Source organism: Hemicordylus capensis, chromosome 6 (genome assembly GCF_027244095.1).
Source record: "Hemicordylus capensis ecotype Gifberg chromosome 6, rHemCap1.1.pri, whole genome shotgun sequence".
Classification (NCBI taxonomy): Eukaryota; Metazoa; Chordata; class Lepidosauria; order Squamata; family Cordylidae; genus Hemicordylus; species Hemicordylus capensis.
This window is the reverse complement of record NC_069662.1, coordinates 123,351,929-123,370,201: the sequence shown is the minus strand read 5'-3', so window position 1 is coordinate 123,370,201 and position 18,273 is coordinate 123,351,929. Positions and strand designations below refer to the sequence as shown.

General features: G+C 42.8%; 1 protein-coding gene across 4 annotated transcripts in view; it reads left to right on the top strand.

Annotated features, from left to right (window-relative positions):
* Nucleotides 1–169: 169 nt before the first annotated feature.
* Nucleotides 170–18,273, top strand: part of BZW2 (basic leucine zipper and W2 domains 2) — a 54,815-nt gene continuing 36,711 nt past the window's right edge. Inside the window, exon 1 of one of the 4 annotated variants that reach the window (XM_053258864.1) lies at nt 170–319. In XM_053258864.1, the coding sequence (XP_053114839.1) occupies nt 219–319 (101 nt within the window). In that variant the 5' untranslated portion in view covers nt 170–218. Of the gene's footprint in view, nt 320–379; nt 515–8,147; nt 8,406–18,273 lie in introns of those variants that run through there. The other 3 variants (XM_053258863.1, XM_053258865.1, XM_053258866.1) reach the window with 3 other exon arrangements.

Sequence of the window (18,273 nt, the reverse complement as noted above, 5' to 3'; positions counted from 1 at the left end):
ACAAAGAGGTGTTGGCTTCCTGCCCCCACGGCCTCACGATCACGAACTGCTCCACTTACCTTGTTTTTAAAAGCAAAATGTATACAATGGACGAACGCTGCGGGAATATGGACCGTTTCTTTTTATTTTGTGGGATTTCTCTCCCCCCCCCCTTTTCGTGGGATACAGTGGTACGGCCGGGTGGCGAAGGAGGCGGGGTCCGAGCCTCCGCTGTGTGTATGTCAATGTATTTATCCTTCACCACTTCTCTATTGTCTTGTAGTACTGCTGCCGTTGTCCTGCTTCTTCTCCGTAGGCAAGAGCAACTACCCCGAGAGAGGTAAACGTTTGCCGGGCATGGAGTGGTGGTTAGGGTGAAAGGAAGTGAGGTTGGGAACAATACCTGGGTAGGGGCTGCAAAGCCACCACAGAGGCAGCAGCAGCAGCATGATGTATGCACACAGTCCTGTCTTTAAAGGGCGTAAAGAGCGCGGGAGAGACTCTGCTTCAGCTTGTGGGCTGCCGTCCTAAGCAGGTAACTTAGCAAAGCTTCGTATGCGCGGAAGCTCCATTTTTCCGTCGCTGGACCCCGGGAGTGCGGGTGGCTTCTTGGCTTGGTTAAATGTGAGGTGACAGCGCGGGGAGCGAATTTTCCTGTAGCAAGGTGACAGGAGAGAATTGGGAGCAGGTTAGGGTGGGGAGCTTATGAAGTGCCTGTTTCTTTTCGGGATGAGGGCTGGAAGTGAGAAGCCTGGGTTTGCGCCTCTCTGGTGGTGCCTGGAAGGCAAAAACCCGTCGGTTCTGGGGAGAAGACTTTCTGCAGCTTGGCACTGATTCGGACGGTCCTCCACGGTGTTCAGCAGAGTTGCGCTTAGAGGGACGCGTTCTGCAGCGGGGGCGCCAATGAGACCGATTCAGACGTTCCATCTCTCGCTCCCCCCGCCCGCCCCATTTTGGCCTCGACACAGTAGGCACGCTCCTGCAATTCTTTTAGAGCTCATTTTGGAAGGGCGGGCTGGGGCTGCGGGGTGGCCTTCTTCTCTCCAGCTTGCTTGCCTCTTGGTTGCCGTAGTTAGGATAAGACTCCCTTCTGGAGCGGCTCAACAAATCTGTGTGAGGAGGGGGCGGCGGCTGCTGCTGCTGTTGTGTACGCAGCTTTATTACAGAGGCGCCATTGAAGTTCAGAAGACCTCCTCAACCTTTGCCCTGAATGCGGGGGGTATTGTAGGCTAAGAATGTCGAAACGTTTCTCTCTGTTTATACAATTATTTTTTTAAAAAGGTAGTAGTAGCGTGTTTAGAATCTGGAAAGCAATGTGGCTTAAAACATGTGTTTTTTAAAGTTGGTAGTGACTAATGATTTAGCTTGCGTAGGGGTTACAGGTGTAAGCCTCTTGGTTTTTTTAAAAAAAGAACTTTTTAAACAAAAGAACATTTTAAAAAGTATTTAATGTCATCCAGCTTCTGTGCAAGTTCATTTTTACTCTGTTCAATCAATCATCTTTATTATGGTACAAGGCCAGCATACTTTTTACTCTGTTGTCCCTTGCTAACTGAGCAAAGAGGCACCTTTTAAAAGTGGTGACTCTCTTTATTTAGGAGGGGGATAACAACTGGTCCTATCCAGCCCCAGCAGAGCATCCCTCTAGTGGCTGTTGCTGGTGTCTGTCTTTGATTGATTAAGTGCCGTCAAGTCAGTGTCGACTCTTAGCAACCACATAGATAGATTCTCACCAGGGCATTTTCCAGATTGCGAACCTCACACTGCTAAAGGTGGTGTAAATGGCAACGTTTTGTGGCACTGAGGGGAAAATATAGCTTTCTTATTTCTTTTTTTGCAATGGACTTGTAACATTGTAGCATTATAATGCAAAGATAAAATCCAAAAGAAAGCATCAGAAATATGAATGGTACCTTCCTTGCAGAGTAGGGGGCTGCGATGTCAAAACACAGGCAATACAGAAGCACACTTAAGGGATCTGTTGCAACACTGATCGCATGCAATCTGGAAAGTGTCCAGGATGATGTGCCTTCAACTTGGCCTTTGCAGTCTTTCTTTTTTTAGATTGTGAGCCCTTTGGAGACAGGGAGCCATCTTCTTTATATCTATGTAAACCACTCTGGGGACCTCTGTTGAAAAGTGGTATATAAATATTTGTTGTATTTGTTGTAACTGGAGATTTGAGTTCTTTAAGGGAAGAGAGCTGGTCTTGTGGTAGCAAGCATGACTTGTCCCCTTAGCTAAGCAGCGTCCGCCCTGGTTGCATATGAAAGGGAGATTAGAAGTGTGAGCACTGTAAGATGTTCCCATGAGGGGATGGAGCTGCTCTGGGAAGAGCATCTAGGCTCCAGGTTCTTTCCTTGGCATCTCCAAGATAAGAAAAGATTTTTTTTAATAGGACAAGATTTTTTTATTGAACCAACAAACTACCAAAGCATACAGTACGTTGCCAAAGCACAATTATATACAAAGTGGCTGTTTGTACATGATATATCTACAAAGATTTACACACAAGGATTTGGAAACACACAAGTTATGAAGTATATGCAGGTAGTACTGTAACTCGGGGCTGGGGGATTACAAGGCACATCATGTCCCATTGCTGTTTAGAAGAGATACTCTTGTCTTTTTGCACATAACCATACAAACTTTTCCAGAAGAGATTTACTGTCTCATCTGCATGAACCTCTTGGTCACGTCTTCCCTCCCTATTCCTATGCAGGAGCATTGCATAAATGACATACAAGTTTACTAACCTGATTACGAGAAGGGGAACGTTCCAGTTCCCTAGTATGGGGGCACCCGTTCTGTCCCGTTTCCTTGAAGGTTTCTTTCTGGGACCTCGAAAGGAGGTTCTATTGCTCAAACCCGAGGTTAGTTCTTCCCAAGTCTGTTTTTCCAAATCAGGCCACTCTAACAGCTTGCTTACTCCCTGCCACACTCTTTTGGCTACCACACACTCTTTTAAGAAATGTGAGTGGGTTTCCCTGAATGTTTTGCCTAGCTCACTAGCTTTCTGTTTGCCGGTGATTTTAGGGCACTCTTGCTGGTCCTCTGGGAGCCATGGCTTAGCCACATTAAGTGGTAGTACTTGATGGTATAAGCACCACCTTGTTTCCCATAAATGGAAAGGGACTTTTTTCTCTTTAAAGAGAGTGATAGGGTGATCGGGTTGCAACAAGTACTGTGAAGTGCGGTGTTTGTAGCGTTTACGTTCTAAATCAGGTTTTAAGAAACCCACTTCTAGAATCTCTCCATAAATTGTTTTCCTTAGCTGCTTAATTGAGGAGGATCCTTTAAATAGATCCGGTTCAACCTTCCATTTTTTAAGTGTGAATAACAAATCTCTCAAGTAGTCTGGGTGTTCTCTTTTTAATACTTGTGTGATATTGCCATTGAAAGATCCTTTCCCCCACCATGCTATGCCCCATGCTGACTTGCGCCAACGCAGAGTGAAAAGCGAGACCCAGGTTTTTTGCAGGAGGTTGGACATATCATGGACATTCACGAAAATCCAGTTTCCAAAATTGTAGGACATGAATTCAGTTACAAAATAGGGTTGCAGGGCAGGTAGGGCTAGGCCTCCCCGCTCAACCTCCTTAAATGCTACCGCACGGGCCAAAGGGAAGAACGCTGTGTGCCATACTAGACGGAAGATCTGGCTTTCAACTCTCTGAAGGAGATTGAGTGGGGGAGGATAGACTACCACCAGGTTATGCACTGGGGGTATCAGGTAAGTCCGGATGTAAACCGCTTTCTGGTACATGGCAAGGCTCCATTTTTTCCACATGGTGATTTTAAGCATTACCTTTTCTTCCCAATCTGTCCAATTCCCCCCCCCCCGGCTTTTTCCTTAATCCCATATTCAATCCCCAAAATGTTTACTGTATCTACCCACTTCAGTTTGGACTCTGGGGCCCCTTCGCTTTTACATTCAGAGATGGGTAGGCACAAGAGTTGCTGGCGTCCGGGGTCCATTTTAACATATATGCTTTTGTCAGGCTGAGAGAGATTCCTGCCTGCAGCCTTGGAGAAGCTGCTGCCAGTCTGTGTAGACAATACTGAGGAAGATGGACCTATGGTCTGACTCAGTATATGGCAGCTCCCTGTGTTCCTATGTATATCAAGTTAGTTCTCCATCACAATAACAACAAACTCTGGAGAGAAATCAGCTGCTTAACAAAAGCAAAGATTATTTTTAAAGCAATCCTGCCCAGTCGCATGGGTTTAAAAAACAAACAAACAACCTGGTAGAAGATCTGGCCACAGTCAACCAGCAAAATAGTCCAATAGATTTCAATATGGTGTCATTTTTTCTTTTGTGTTTTGTGGGTGGCTTGCAGGCTTCAGCCTGAATGAATTTCAGTTGACCTATAAAACAAGTTGAGAGCCACTTGCTGCTCTTATTTCAGCTGAGGATTAATGAAATTTCCACTTGGCATTTGAGGGTTGTAAAGCAGTATGCTTTCTGAATGCTACTTTCTGTAGCTGGACTACCTAAAATGATTTGAATTACATTCTGCTCTTAAATGGTAGAAAGTTTCCTATTAAATGCAGCTCAGTCCTAACCACATTTAGAAGTAAAGTAAGACTATGGGAAACATGTATATTGGGCAGCAGCGATATAGGAAGATGCTGAAAGGCATCATCTCATACTGTGTGGGAGATGGCAATGGTAAACCCTCCTGTATTCTACCAAAGACAATCACAGGGCTTCGTGGTCTCCAGGAGTTGACACCCACTCGATGGCACAACTTTACCATCTCTACAAGAAATGGGTGCCTATTCTTGGTTGTGAGTGATGTCTGCTGTGGTTTAAGACAGCTTAATCCATATATATATTACTGCACATATAAGCCACTTTATATCAAAGTAAAGGTAAAGTGTGCCGTCAAGTCAATTTTGACTCTACCATGGCACTTTTCACAGTTTTGTCATTCATAAAAAAGCAATTACAGGTGTATTGAGGGAGATGGTTTACTTCTTTAGGCTATGTGTTTCATTTAGAGCAAATGGAGAAGCTATGGTTTTAACAATAGCTTTTCACTGTTATAGTATGCTAAGATTTTCCCTTTTCCCATATATGTTATAAAATGAACACAATGTACTCCCCAGTGCAGACACTTGCAGTTTCTGCTCTTGTCACAGCCTTTAGCTGTAGTGTATACAACAATATTGGGTGTACAAAATGGTGCCAGTATTTCTTCTTTTCCTTCTGGGCTCTGTGATCTTTTCTGGAAAAGCACATAAACATGGGAGTATTGCTGAATACTGAAAAATAAAAATTGTACAGAGTATTCTGGGTTTCTGTTTACTGTAAGCAATATTTTAGTTGGCAAACATAAGCTTGACCAGCTGAGGGAATTAATTCTGTCTACAAGAAGACAAATAGACATTATTCTTGTTCTGCCAATTTAAATGTGTGTAGATTAAGTGCCTGTCTAATTTTTCTTCTGTGATAGACTTGTAAAGAGAAATAGAAAACATTCGTAACTTTAAAAAAAAAACTGTTTGCAGTGCTTGAAAGAATAAAAAGTGTACTTATGGATGGTCACAGAAAGTTCACTGGCCACTGAAGAAATATGCTGGTCAGAACTCAGTTAGGAACATAGGAAGCTGCCATATACTGAGTCAGACCATTGGTGTATCCAGCTCAGTATTGTCTTCACAGCTTGGCAGTGGCTTTTCCAAGGTTGCAGGCAAGAATCTCTCACAGACAAGCGTATCTCTTCTAAACAGCAATGGGACAAATTATGGAAATGGACGTTGGGACATAACCCCCCTCCCCCATTACCTGATGTGCCTTGAAATCCCCCACCCCCGAGTTACAGTACTACCTGCATATACTTCATAACCTTGTGGGTTTCCAAATCCTTGTGTGTAAATCTTTGTAGATATATCATGTACAAACAACCATTTTGTATATAATTGTGCTTTGGCAACGTACTATATGCTTTGGTAGTTTGTTGGTTCAATAAAAAAATCTTGTCCTATAAAAAAAATCTTGTCCTATCTTGGAGAAGTCAGGGAAGGAACTTGAAACCTTCTGCTCTTCCCAGAGCTGCTCCATCCCCTGAGGGAATATCTTACAGTGCTCACACTTCTAGTCTTCCATTCATATGCAATCAGGGCAGATCCTGTTTAGCTAAGGGGACAGGTCATGCTTGCTACCACAAGACCTCTCCTCTTCCAAATGACATTCTTCAGAGCAAAAGCGCTAAAAAGTGAGGTGTGTTACTATAAGTCCTCTTCATTGTTTTCTAATACGCTCCCAAAAATGCTTCAAGGGAATATCCAGACCAAGGTCACTGAAATCTTATTTCTAATAGCAGCTACTGTGGGAAAAAATAGCCCACAAAGCTCTGGAGTGCACACAAGCCTAATTTTAAACAGTGTATTTCAATGTTGTGCACAAGCTCACATTTTAACACGCAGTTATAAAATCTTTATTTCCCCATTTCATAATTAGAAAATATCATTTGCCATGTTGAATAATCCCATGCTGACAATTGAAGATCTTGAAATACTTTCAAAAGATTTTTTTAAAAAGTTGACTTAGGTGACCCACAAGGGCTCAAGATTAATGTCCAGCCTTAAGTTCTGCTGAATGATTTAGGCTCGGGTGCTAAGGCCATGTTCTAGATTCACTAGAGGCATAAACTCTATTTGGACATGATATTGTCTGAGTGTACAGATCTCTGTACACATGTACCTGTCTGTGTATGTACCTTGATTTTAAAAATGAACTTGAGCTTGGGCCATTCAAATGTATGGTGCAGATAAGAAATGTCCTGCTGTATCTGTGTTCAACATAACGTGTGAATAACTGTATTTGTGTATAGATCTGTACATCGTAAACTCATACACATATTGGAGCATGTGAATAAGGCCATAGTGTCACTGTGGTATGTTAGCATCTCCAAGTGTGTGCCAGCATATTCATGCAGAAAGGAGGTCAAACAGTGTAGATAACTGAAGAAGTGGAGGAGAAGAAAGGAAGGAAAGATTGGCACCAAACTCTGGTGGTTGTAGCAAAGTCTGTGCTTGAGCCAAAGTAGTTAAAGTAAGAAGATGCACTTGGGTTGAAAGGGTTTTATCCTGCATGATCAGACTTTGCACAAAGCATATTTAGAACCATTTTTGGTGAAGTAAACCAGTAGGCGAGAACAATCAAATTAACCTAACCTAACCTTTTACAATAAAGTACCTTAAGGATTGCCTGCTCCACCTAATGGCACAGCAGGGAAAGGACTTGATGAGCAAGTCAGAAGTTGCCGGTTCAGATCCCTGCTGGTATGTTTCCGAGACTATGGGAAACACCTATATCGGGCAGCAGTGATATAGGAAGATGCTGAAAGGCATCATCTCATACTGCATGGGAGGAGGCAATGGTAAACCCTTCCTGTATTCTAACAAAGAAAACCACAGGGCTCTGTGGGCGCCAGGAGTTGACACTGACTCAACGGCACACTTTACCTTTACAGGTTTCCACTCATCTTTTAAGAGCCTTGGGGATCAGATCAACATCTTGTAGCTCTGCATGCCGTCACCTATGGAAACTCATGTTTCTGGCACAAGGGACTTGGGTCATCTTAGAGGTGATACCAGGCAATAGACTTCCAGGCACAGACTTGCCCAGGAAGTCTGTGCAGTGCCCTGAAGTGCCTGTTGGAAACTTGCCTGTTCGGCCAGTCCTTAAGGAATATGAACAATTGAATGGGCCAGTCTTTGTAGAAAATGGTTTCAGACAATCTCTGGGTCTTATGGTTGAACTTTATTGTTAGCTGCTTTAGTTACAAGGCAGGATAGAAATTAATAAAATATAGCATTGGTAGGAGTGTTGTTAAGAATGTAATGGTAAATAATTGTAGTGCTGCATAGTTACTATTAAGGGGCTTACCTATAGCCTGATCCAGAATGCATTACTTGGGGAGGGAAAAACCCTTTAATTTCAGGGTAATGTACATTCTGGTAGTAATGCTGTGGCGAGTATGTTTATCACTGCCTGTGGCATTTATGTGTGAATTTGGGAGCAAGCCGGAAAAGCTCTTCCACCAATGTGGTGTTTACGTGAGATTCCGGTCAGGATTTTTGGTGCCAATTCAAGGGGGGAAATGGCACCTACACAGCATAAGAGCTACTCTGCTTGTTTCAAGCTGACAGTTGTGCTAAGAGCAGAACAGATTGGAAATAGAGCTGCAGACTGTGAATTTGAAGTGGGTGAATGCTGCAATTTTTGGTGGAAATGGGAAGAAGATGACCTGGCAAGTATACCAAAATCAAAACGTGCAAGGAGAAGTGGTGTTGCAGCCTGGCCTGATCTGGAGAATAACCCCGAGGAGTGGATTAGAGAGCAGAGAGAAAAAGAACTGCCAGTTTCTACTGTGAAAAACCGTCTACAAGCAAAATTAATGGCACAACAAATGGTAATAACTTACTTTAAAGGTGGCCTGTGTTGGTGCTATAAATTTATGAGGTAAAATAACTTATCTGTGTGCACTAAAACAACAATGGGACAGCAGCTGCTGACGGACTGGCGGGAGAAAAATTGGTGTGTTTAAAGTTTGTTGCAGATGCTATTGAGCAGGGGAAATATGTGCAATCACAAATAATAGTTTTGGACAAAGTTCCACTGGTGTTTGACTTTCCCCCGAATAGGACTGTGAATGAAAAAGGAGAAAAAAGTTTCCATAGTGACAACCGGAAATGGGAAGACATCTTTCACATGCATATTAGCCTGTGCTGCAAATGGAAACAAACTAAAATCAATTTTTAAACGGGAAAACTATCCCAAAAGGCAATTTTCCTTCAGATGTTGTTCATGAGAATCATCCATCCTAATGAGAAAGGATGGATGTGCGAAGCCATAATGTTTGAATGGCTTAATGAAATCTGGTGGAAAAGAAAAGGAGCTTTTTTCCAACTACTGGGTATTTTAATAACAATGCATGTGCATTTACTGGATTCAGTTAAAAATGAATGCAAAAAGGTATTGGCTACGCTAGCTGTGATTCCTGGTGGTTTGACCCAAATCTTGCAGCCCTTAGACTTATCTGTGATTAAGGCATTTAAATGTGAAATAACAAAGCATTGGGGAAAACCGGATGAGGAAAGGCCTGTGTACATTCACAAAAATGGCGGGAAAATGCTCTAGGCAACCTATGGTGAGGTCACAAAACTGGTTTTGGAAGCACGGAAAGTTGTTAAAACTACTTCAGTGATTTATACAATCTGAAAATGTTGAAAGCGATGAAACTAACATTTCACAGGGGGATGAAAATGATGAGGATGCAGATGATCCTGAAAAACTAGATGAGACCTTGTTAAACCTTTTTATTTCAGAGAGCGATAATTTGGACTTTGAAGGTTTCCTTTGAGTACAATTTAAAGTTTATAATTTTCTCAATGTGATATGCTAAATAAATAAAAGGTTTCCTATGAAGTAAAATGGGAAGTTACTTCTGCAATGTGATGTGTTAAAATTTAAAAAATTCAGTATTTATGTCTTAATTTTCTTTCTTTGCATTCATTTACTTTCATTGCATTAAGACTGACAAGGATATGGGTGTCCAGTGATTTATGCTGCAATGGATGGCTGTGATACAACTTTCAGCTTAACTGTAGTAAAATTTTAAGTGTTCCTCAGCACAACCAAAAAAAATAATGCATGATGATAATCCCCGCTCACTGAAGTGTTTACACCGATGCGGTGTTTCTACCAGAAAATACGTTACTTCCAAATTTGGGTGGTGGTTAGATTATTTATTTGTAGTGAATTTTTATCTTGCGTTTGCCCCCGAATATTGCCATTGTGTATATTTGTATTGTATTGGAGACAAGTATCTGAAAAGGCAGATTTTTGGTCATTGCAGAAATAACTCCTCTTCCCCCATTTTTCCAAGGGTGGAAAAATGCATAGAGGCTATGCACAGTACAGAAATAAAGCTCCAATTGCCAGGGAATATCAGAACTCAGGAAGACAGATTGTAAACATAGATGACTATTGATATCTGTCCGATGAAGGTAAAATAATCTGTCTGCCAAGGTGGATGAAGGTTATTTTAGATTTAAAAAGAAATTACAATTTTAATGTATTTATCTTTATTTTTCTTTAAAAAAGAAAAAAGAAAAACCTGATCTGAATCCATCAGGCTATATATAAAATGAGCCACTGAATATATTTTCTCTATAAATACCAAATTATTTACAGGATGCTTAGTAAAGAGAGTTCTAGGGTACTTTAAAGGCTAACATCTTTATTTGTAATTCTGATGCATTTGAGAATGACTAGAAACTTCCTAGAACAAAAATTTCCAAAGCAAGCAGCTGATTTAACTTGTGGAGAGAGAGGTGGAGCTATATGACGACAACGACGACAGAATATAGGAAGCTGCCTTAAACTGAGTCAGACCATTGGTCCATCTAGCTCAGTATTGTTTACACAGACTCACAGCAACTTCTCCAAGGTTGCAGACAGGAGTCTTTCTCAGCCCTTAGAGATGCCAGGGAGGGAATTTGGAACTTTGGCATGCAAGCATGTAGATACTCTTCCTAGAGCAGCCCCATTCCCTAAGGGGAATATCGTACAGTGTTCACACATGTAGTCTCCCATTCAACTGCCCTGAGCCATTTTTGGAAGGGCAGTATAGAAATCAAAAATAAATAAATAAAAACAAAATAAATATTAAATAAATGAGAACCAGGGTGGACCCTGCTTAGCAAATGAGACAGTTTATGCCTGCTACCTACCACAAGAGCAGCTCTCCATACTATTTTCCAACCAAGGTTCTCAAAGTGGTTTACACAGTGAGGGGGGGGGGAAGATAGTTCCCTGTCCCTTAAGGACTCACAATTTAAAAGGAAATATAAGATAGACACCAGCAACAGCCACTGGAAGAATGCTGTTCTGGGATTGGATGGGACAGTTGCCCTGCCTCTGCTTAATATAAGAGAACCACCACTTGAAAAGGTGGCTCTTAGCTTCCCAGGTATATGTAATATTAAATGGTGACTCGCTTATTCTTAGTGGTCGGAGGGCACTACATTGTCCCAGTTGGACCCCAGCATCCTTTCCTTGTGCTTCTTTTTTAAATGTGAGTCTCTTCAGGATAGAGAAACATAATCTTATTCCCAAGACTTTTAGAGTACGGTATGAATTTCCAGAAAGACAGAATACTGCGGTTGCCAAGACCACTACATCTCTACAGATTCTGTGGTTGATAAAGCGCACACAGAGAAGCATCTGACCACAGCAGCTTACTACACCATCATTTCTGTCACTTTTTCACTAGATAGTTTTAGGAGAGAATTGGAGAAGTCCTGTTTCAGTTCTCTCTTCATTCCAACTTGTGGGCCCAGGCACAGAGCATCCGCACCCCTAGTTGGGCCCAGCTGTTTTCTCCTGCTTGCCCGCAAGCAAAAACTCAAGGCTATTCCCTCACTTTGTTGCTTTGGGCATTCTGCACCACCGCCTCCCCAGAATAGGTCTCTTTTGCCCTTTTATGTCTAATTTTGGGCGGCGGTGATACAGTATGCCCAAAGCAACAAGGTGAGGGAATTGCCTTGATTAGCAGGCAATTCCTGCCAGTAGCAGAGTGGGGAAGGAAGCTGCAGCAGCCAGAGGAGGAAGCAGGAAGTTCCTTGCCCCCGCACCCTCAGCAGATTGGTTGCCTCTTTTTCTCCCCTGACTGGCTGGACACTGTAGGTTACCTTTTTACCAGCCATGGGCTGTTTTCTTTTCATTTTGGGAAGTGGTGCTGGCTGCTGCTATATTTGAGTGGCTGTATGGTTGCCATATTCTGGCTTTTCAAATCAAAAATTTGCATATTATGTAAATTGGTTTGAAAATATTTTTGAGCAGAATAGTGACTGCATGTTTTGCTCCATAACTCAGCTTCTACAAAGGCTAGAGTTTAGCTTAAAAAAAATAAAATTAAATGAAAGCTGAAATCCAGGTGAATCTGGCTGGCCTAAGCAATCTGGGCAAGATGCTTAAAATCTGAGTGAAACCCTGAATTTCGGGGGGCATGGCAACTCTAAGTGGCTCAAATCACTTGGTGTCTGTTACCTGTGAGAAGACTCATTGGCAATGACATCAACGGCATGGTTTTTGCAACTAGCATCCTTGCCCTGCCACCCCCACCCCTACCCCCCACCCCCAGCTCAGATGGTGGCAGTAGCAGCAGCTGCCACTGGCTAAGAGCAAGATGGGTTCAAGGAAGCCTAGGCCTGGGACATGACGCTGGAAAGCAAAACCTGAGAAGCCTGTTGCATCAGCTGCAGCTGAGTTTAAGTAGGATCCAGGAAGGCCTTCACCCTCCTCCTGTTCCTGTACAGCCTTATCCTCCCCAGCTGTGCATGTTTGTGTGTCCTCCTCCCAGATCTAAGCTCATTACTATTTATATACACCATGCTGGTTGTCAAATGTATGCACAGATAATGTTTTCTTTAAAATGTAAAATACATTTGCACACAACTAATATTTGCTTATCTGACTGTAAATATCAGGTTGTCAAATTCTTGAGTAAACTGAATTCCTCACTCATCCCGCCTCCCCCTTTCCCCCTGCCTAATGAGTTGCCATATAATTTGATAGGAAATGTTAGTCTGCTTACATTTTGAAAGTAGCTTATCAGTCAGTTCCCTGAGGTCATAAAATGTGTTCATGTATTTCCTGGAAAAGTAAACCTCACTTTGTCAGTAGGACTCATAGAGGCTATTCTCACAAGCAGCAGAAACTGAGCTAAGGGAGCCCAACCTGGTTCCTGCTGCTCCCAGTAGCAAACCACCTTAAATCCCCACCCACTTGTGAAACGAGGTTAGCAGAGTGCGTGCTGCGCTAACCTCATTTTCCTGATCATTTGTCCGTGTTGTGGCGACTCACCAGTAGTTGCTTGACTGGGAGGCTACAACAAGCCTCCCCCATCGGGGGGCTCCCCAGCACTTGCATGGGGCATGCTGGGACATTCGAGGGCTGAGAGACCCCCAATTCCCACCTCCCCAACCGGTTCTGTGATGGAGCCGATACTCGTGTGGGTGGCCAATCCAACCTCGCAAGGCGAGCTGCCCGCTTTTGTGCAGGGAGAGCAGGTTAAGCTCGTTCTTCCAGCAAACACCCTGTAGGCTCTCCACACTGCTTGTGTGGAGAACCTGACAGAATAGCTTGTTTATTAGGAAAGAGTATTGAGTTAGGATTGCATCAATAACTGCCTAGGGAACAGTAGGCTGACATCTCTGTAAAAATGGTTTCTCCAGGCCTTTAATTATCCTCTTTCTCTTCCTCCACTATGTATTTTAGGGAAAACCAACCATGTTGATGAAATTACTGGATCCTCTGAACACACATCACTTAACAGATACATTTCATTCATGGCATGTCAAGCTTTTCTAGCAAATCATGAAAAAAAGAAGAGAGATAGCTCTGTGGAGCAAGACATTTCAGTAATGAGCGAGAGCTTGTTGATGCACCCCAGGCACAACCTACTATGAGCCTCTCTTGAACAACCCCCCCTAATATAAGTTGACATAAATAAGTTGTACTTGCAAAGAAATTGTGATGGTAGTGCAAATGAGATCCAAATCTAAGAAACTGTGATGAGCTTTATATATGATGTGGTCAAACAGAGGAAAGCAATGGCATGAAATGGCAATGGCATGAAACTAGGGGAGATTAAGTGCTGCTCTAACACGCAGGAAAAAATATGATGCACAGACCACTATTGCAGGATAGGGGTTCGGAATTGTATTATCGTCAACAGGGCTGGTTTCAGGTTTGAAGGAGTCCTTGGCAAAGTGTCTTCTGTGGACTGTCTCCTGTCTGGGTGGTTCTCTCCCTGAAAGGTTTATGTCACAGGAGACTCTTGCAGAAGGTGTCCATTGTATGGGAGAGAGGGTGATGACAGCTCAACTATTTTGGTTGAGAAAGTCATAAAGGCCATGGGAAGAGGTGCTCTGGGATTAGCAGTGGCTTCTCCTAAGAGTCAGGAGCCCTTGGCAGCTGCCCCAGGATGCCAACCCTTGATGGTTGGAGAAGTACCTTGTCACTACCTGGCATGCTAGTTTTCCATAGGTATATAATCATAAAATCGTCCTACATTATAGGAGGATTTGGGGTACATTTTAGGTGCAGTCATGGAGGACTAGCAATATTTTATGTACTGTTTCTTGATAACTGTTTACAAAAGTGATGTACATACCAAAAGTAATGAGAAAAGTTCCTGTTCCTGTTCCCAAAGGGGCTCGCAGTCTAAAAAGAAACACAAGGGAGCAACAGCCACTGGAGAGACACTATGCTGGAATGAACAGGGACAGTTGCTCCCCCCCATCTGCTAAATATGAGAGATTCATCGCTCCAAAAAGGTGCCCCTTCGCCCAGTTAGGAGGGTAGCACATAGCTTTTCTAAAGGTATAGTTTGACTCTAAGTGCTTGTGTCAGCCATGAGTGTAAGTGCTTGTGCATGGCCCTGTGATACATCCTCCCATATGTTGTCACACAGTAACTTCCTTGATCTTAAATATTTGTGCTGCATAATTTTAATAATAAATTTCAGGTTTCAAATGAGCAAGTCATAAAACTTAAATTAATAATCCTAATAGCAAGGATTATAATAATAATCCAAATAACTCTTTGCCAGGTTAGCAGTTAACCCCTGCTAACTTGGCAAAGAGGCACCTTTTAACGTGCTGTTCTCTTTTATTGAGCAGGGGAAGAGTAACTGGCCCTATCCACTCCCAGCACAGTACCTCCAGTAACTGTTGTTGGTGTCTGTCTTATGTTTCTGTTTAGATTGTAAGCCTTTTGGGGCAGGGATCCATCTTATTTATTTATTATTTCTCTATGTAAATCGCCCTAAGCCATTTTTGGAAGCGCTGTATAGAAATCAATCAAATAAAAATAAATAAATAATATGTGATGTGTGTCGGTGATCAGAAGTGAGATTCAGAATAGGTTGTTGAGGAATCATTTTCTTTCCCCTGCTTTACTTTTAGGGGTGCTAACTGGTAGTTGTTTGAAAGTATGTAATAAAATTAAATTTCAGACAAGTGGTCAAGTTTGGAAAGTTCTTTTCAGGCAAATGTATAAGTCAAGAAGGTAAAGTGTGCTGGCAAGTCGATTCCAACTCCAAGCGACCACAGAGCCCTGTGGTTTCCTTTTGTAGAATACAGGAGGTGTTTACCATTGCCATCTCCCACGCGGTATGAGATGATGCCTTTCAGCATCTTCCTCTATCGCTGCTGCCCGATATAGGTGTTTCCCATAGTCTGGGAAGTGTACCAGTGGGGATTCAAACCAGCAGCCTTCTGCTCGTTAGTCAAGCATTTCCCTGCTGCACCACTTAAAGTGTACTGAATATGAAATTCTTTGAAAGCAGTAACCATGGCAGTAGTAAAGGGTAGGGATGTGCACGATATTTATCGGCGCCGGCGGGGGTAGGGCTTTAAGGGCGGGGGAGAGTGTACTCACCCCCCCCCGCCGCGTTTCCCCCGCCGGCGCTCTCCGAATTTGAAGCCCCTCGGGGCGGCAGCGTTCCTCCTTGCCGCCCCGTTTGCCCCCTCGGCCGGAAGTGGCCGGAAGTTCCAAGCGCGCGTGCGCCCGTCGTGCGCGCGCACGCGCGCTCGGAACTTCCGGCCACTTCCGGCCGAGGGGGCAAACGGGGCGGCAAGGAGGAACGCTGCCGCCCCGAGGGGCTTCAAATTCGGAGAGCGCCGGCGGGGGAAACGCGGCGGGGGGGGTGAGTACACTCTCCCCCGCCCTTAAAGCCCTACCCCCGCCGGCGCCGAATCACCGAATCTGCCCCGACACCCGAAACGTTTCGGCGGCCTTTTCAATGGCTGCCGAAACGTTTCGGGCACAAGCCTAGTAAAGGGGTGAGTGATTAAAGAAAGTTATTGGACTCTTAAAGGGCTCAGGAATGTCTGTGTTGGTTTTGTTGTCATATGGAACCTTCTTCCTGCATGCAATGAGGATGAGAGTATCCAAATATCGACTTACAGTGTCTTGATGAGAACTGGCAAGAAACTAAAGCTCCATCTTACCAGATGCATCCTTTCATCCTGTCATCACCTTATTTCTCCCAAATCTGAGTGATACATCATTCACTTGTTTTTCCACTTACAAATTTAGTTAGGGGATAATTTTGGATATTGTCTACCCTAATTTTGGGCAGAAACACCGCATCGGCATAAATGCCGCGCAAGGAGAACAGGCTGGAAAATGTCGGAAACCTCACATCAGTGTAAACGCATGCAGTTAGTGGGGGGGGGGACACATCGTGTATTATTTTTTTCGATTGTGTTGAACACTTAAAATTTCACTACAGCTTGATCCGGAATTCTAGCATAAACTGCATTGGCGTATACGCCGCAGGCAGCAATAAACAACTTTTCATAATGTACCCGCTGCGGCCTTCCTACCCAAAATTATGGTACTTTGCTGCACAACATAAGCACAATGTTATGTACCTGACTGTTCTGACTCTTTCACTTTGCAAGGAGGTGTAAACTCCCTCCTGGAGGACTGAATGCCATAATGTCTAAAAAGTATGCACAGAACTACTGGTAGACCTCTAGTAGTAGTTGTAGTAGATGAGCAGCAAGGGTTTCTAACTCCCAATAGTTTATTTGCTAAGAATAGCAAGTAAATACATCCACTATGCCCAGAACTGTGGGGAGCAAAACTTTTCCATACTTTATTTTTCCATGGAAAAATATCAATTTCTAAAATTTTACACATAAAGCTTTGAATTTGTTTCAGTATAACTTTTAAACTACATTAGTTGTTGTCATTGAACCCCCCCCCCTGCCATGAAATATTTCAGTTCAGTGACTTGGCTACTTGAAAAACTTTGACATAAGCATGGAAAATTAATATGATGGGGTTTCCCTACGAAGAATATAAGTCAAAGAACATGCAAAATCACATCAGTCTGTTGAGGGCATCTGCAAAATTTGCACATTTTTTCTGAAATAAGCAAATTTTATTGAAAAGAGGGGAAAATTGAATGGATTTTTTCCTGAAATTTCCAACAAATAATTCCAATTAAAAAATTTCCAGAAAACCCACACTTTTGTCTATGTGAAAAATCACTTCTCTCTCATTCTTGGTGTTCCTCACCTATGAATTTCAAGTATCAAATTGGTTGCTTTTTCCAGGTTTTTTGTAGTTTTTCTGACCAGTTCTAGATTTTTGTGTTATAATTCCTTTTCTGTCATAAATCACAGTAGATTCTTCCCTATATATATACACAGATAATCCCAATGGATTATGACTCATGGCATGCAGTAGATAATTGGTTTCACCTCTGTACCAATATTTGCCCTTCACTCTGTCCTTGCCAGTATCTTGCACCTCGTTTCAGTTGCTAGATTTCCAGTAAGCATAGGGGTACCATTACCATACAGGCTTACACACACACACACACACACACACACACCCCAGGCAATTTGAAATCTGCGATCTCTGTGCTTTGGTATAAGTGTTAAGGTATTAGAACCCAGTTTTTGTGATACTTTGTTGAATTCTAGAGTGAGCTAGCTATTGAAATGCAGAAGGAAACAGTTAAGACATTTGTTTGCTGTATTGCATGTAAGACCTCCCTCCTCCCCACCCCCACCCCCCAAAGAGTAAGCTTGATTGTTAGTGTCAAATCCAAGCTCTCTTGCCTTCATCTGGAAATGCTGCTCTCGGGCTTTCTGTCTCCTAATTGCTCATGCATCTGGCATCTAGCCATGAGTTCCTCAGTCAAAACCATGAAGCTATAACACCGCATGACATCTAATCAATTTGCATAGTGATCAACAAAGCACTTTTTGACATAATGCTGCACACACTGCAGCATCCAGTGTGTCGTGGCAGAATCAGAAGAATGAACATTGATCTGCCATTGTGGGCCCAGGCTGAGAGTTTCTTCACCCTGTGCACTTGTACAAATCTGTTATTTCCTGTTGCTATTTCTGCCTTCACTACTGCAGTGCTCATGGGATTTGATAGAGCAGCTCCCTTACGTGGTACCCTATACTAATTGGATGGGTGACATGAAGTCTCTGTAGTTACAAATACAGCTGACTTCAAACTTGCATAAAAATTAACATTAATGGGATACTACCAGAGGTTAACTCTGCTGTTACAATGTTTTCTTGGAGCAGTACTCTGAGGAGCTATTGTGAATATGCCAATGTCACCTGCAATATTTTAAATATTATTATTTTTTAATCTTGTTGACATGGCTGCATAGTAGCTCTTTACTGTTTTATTGGTTTGTTTTAACTGTAAACCGCCCTGAGCCATTTTGGATG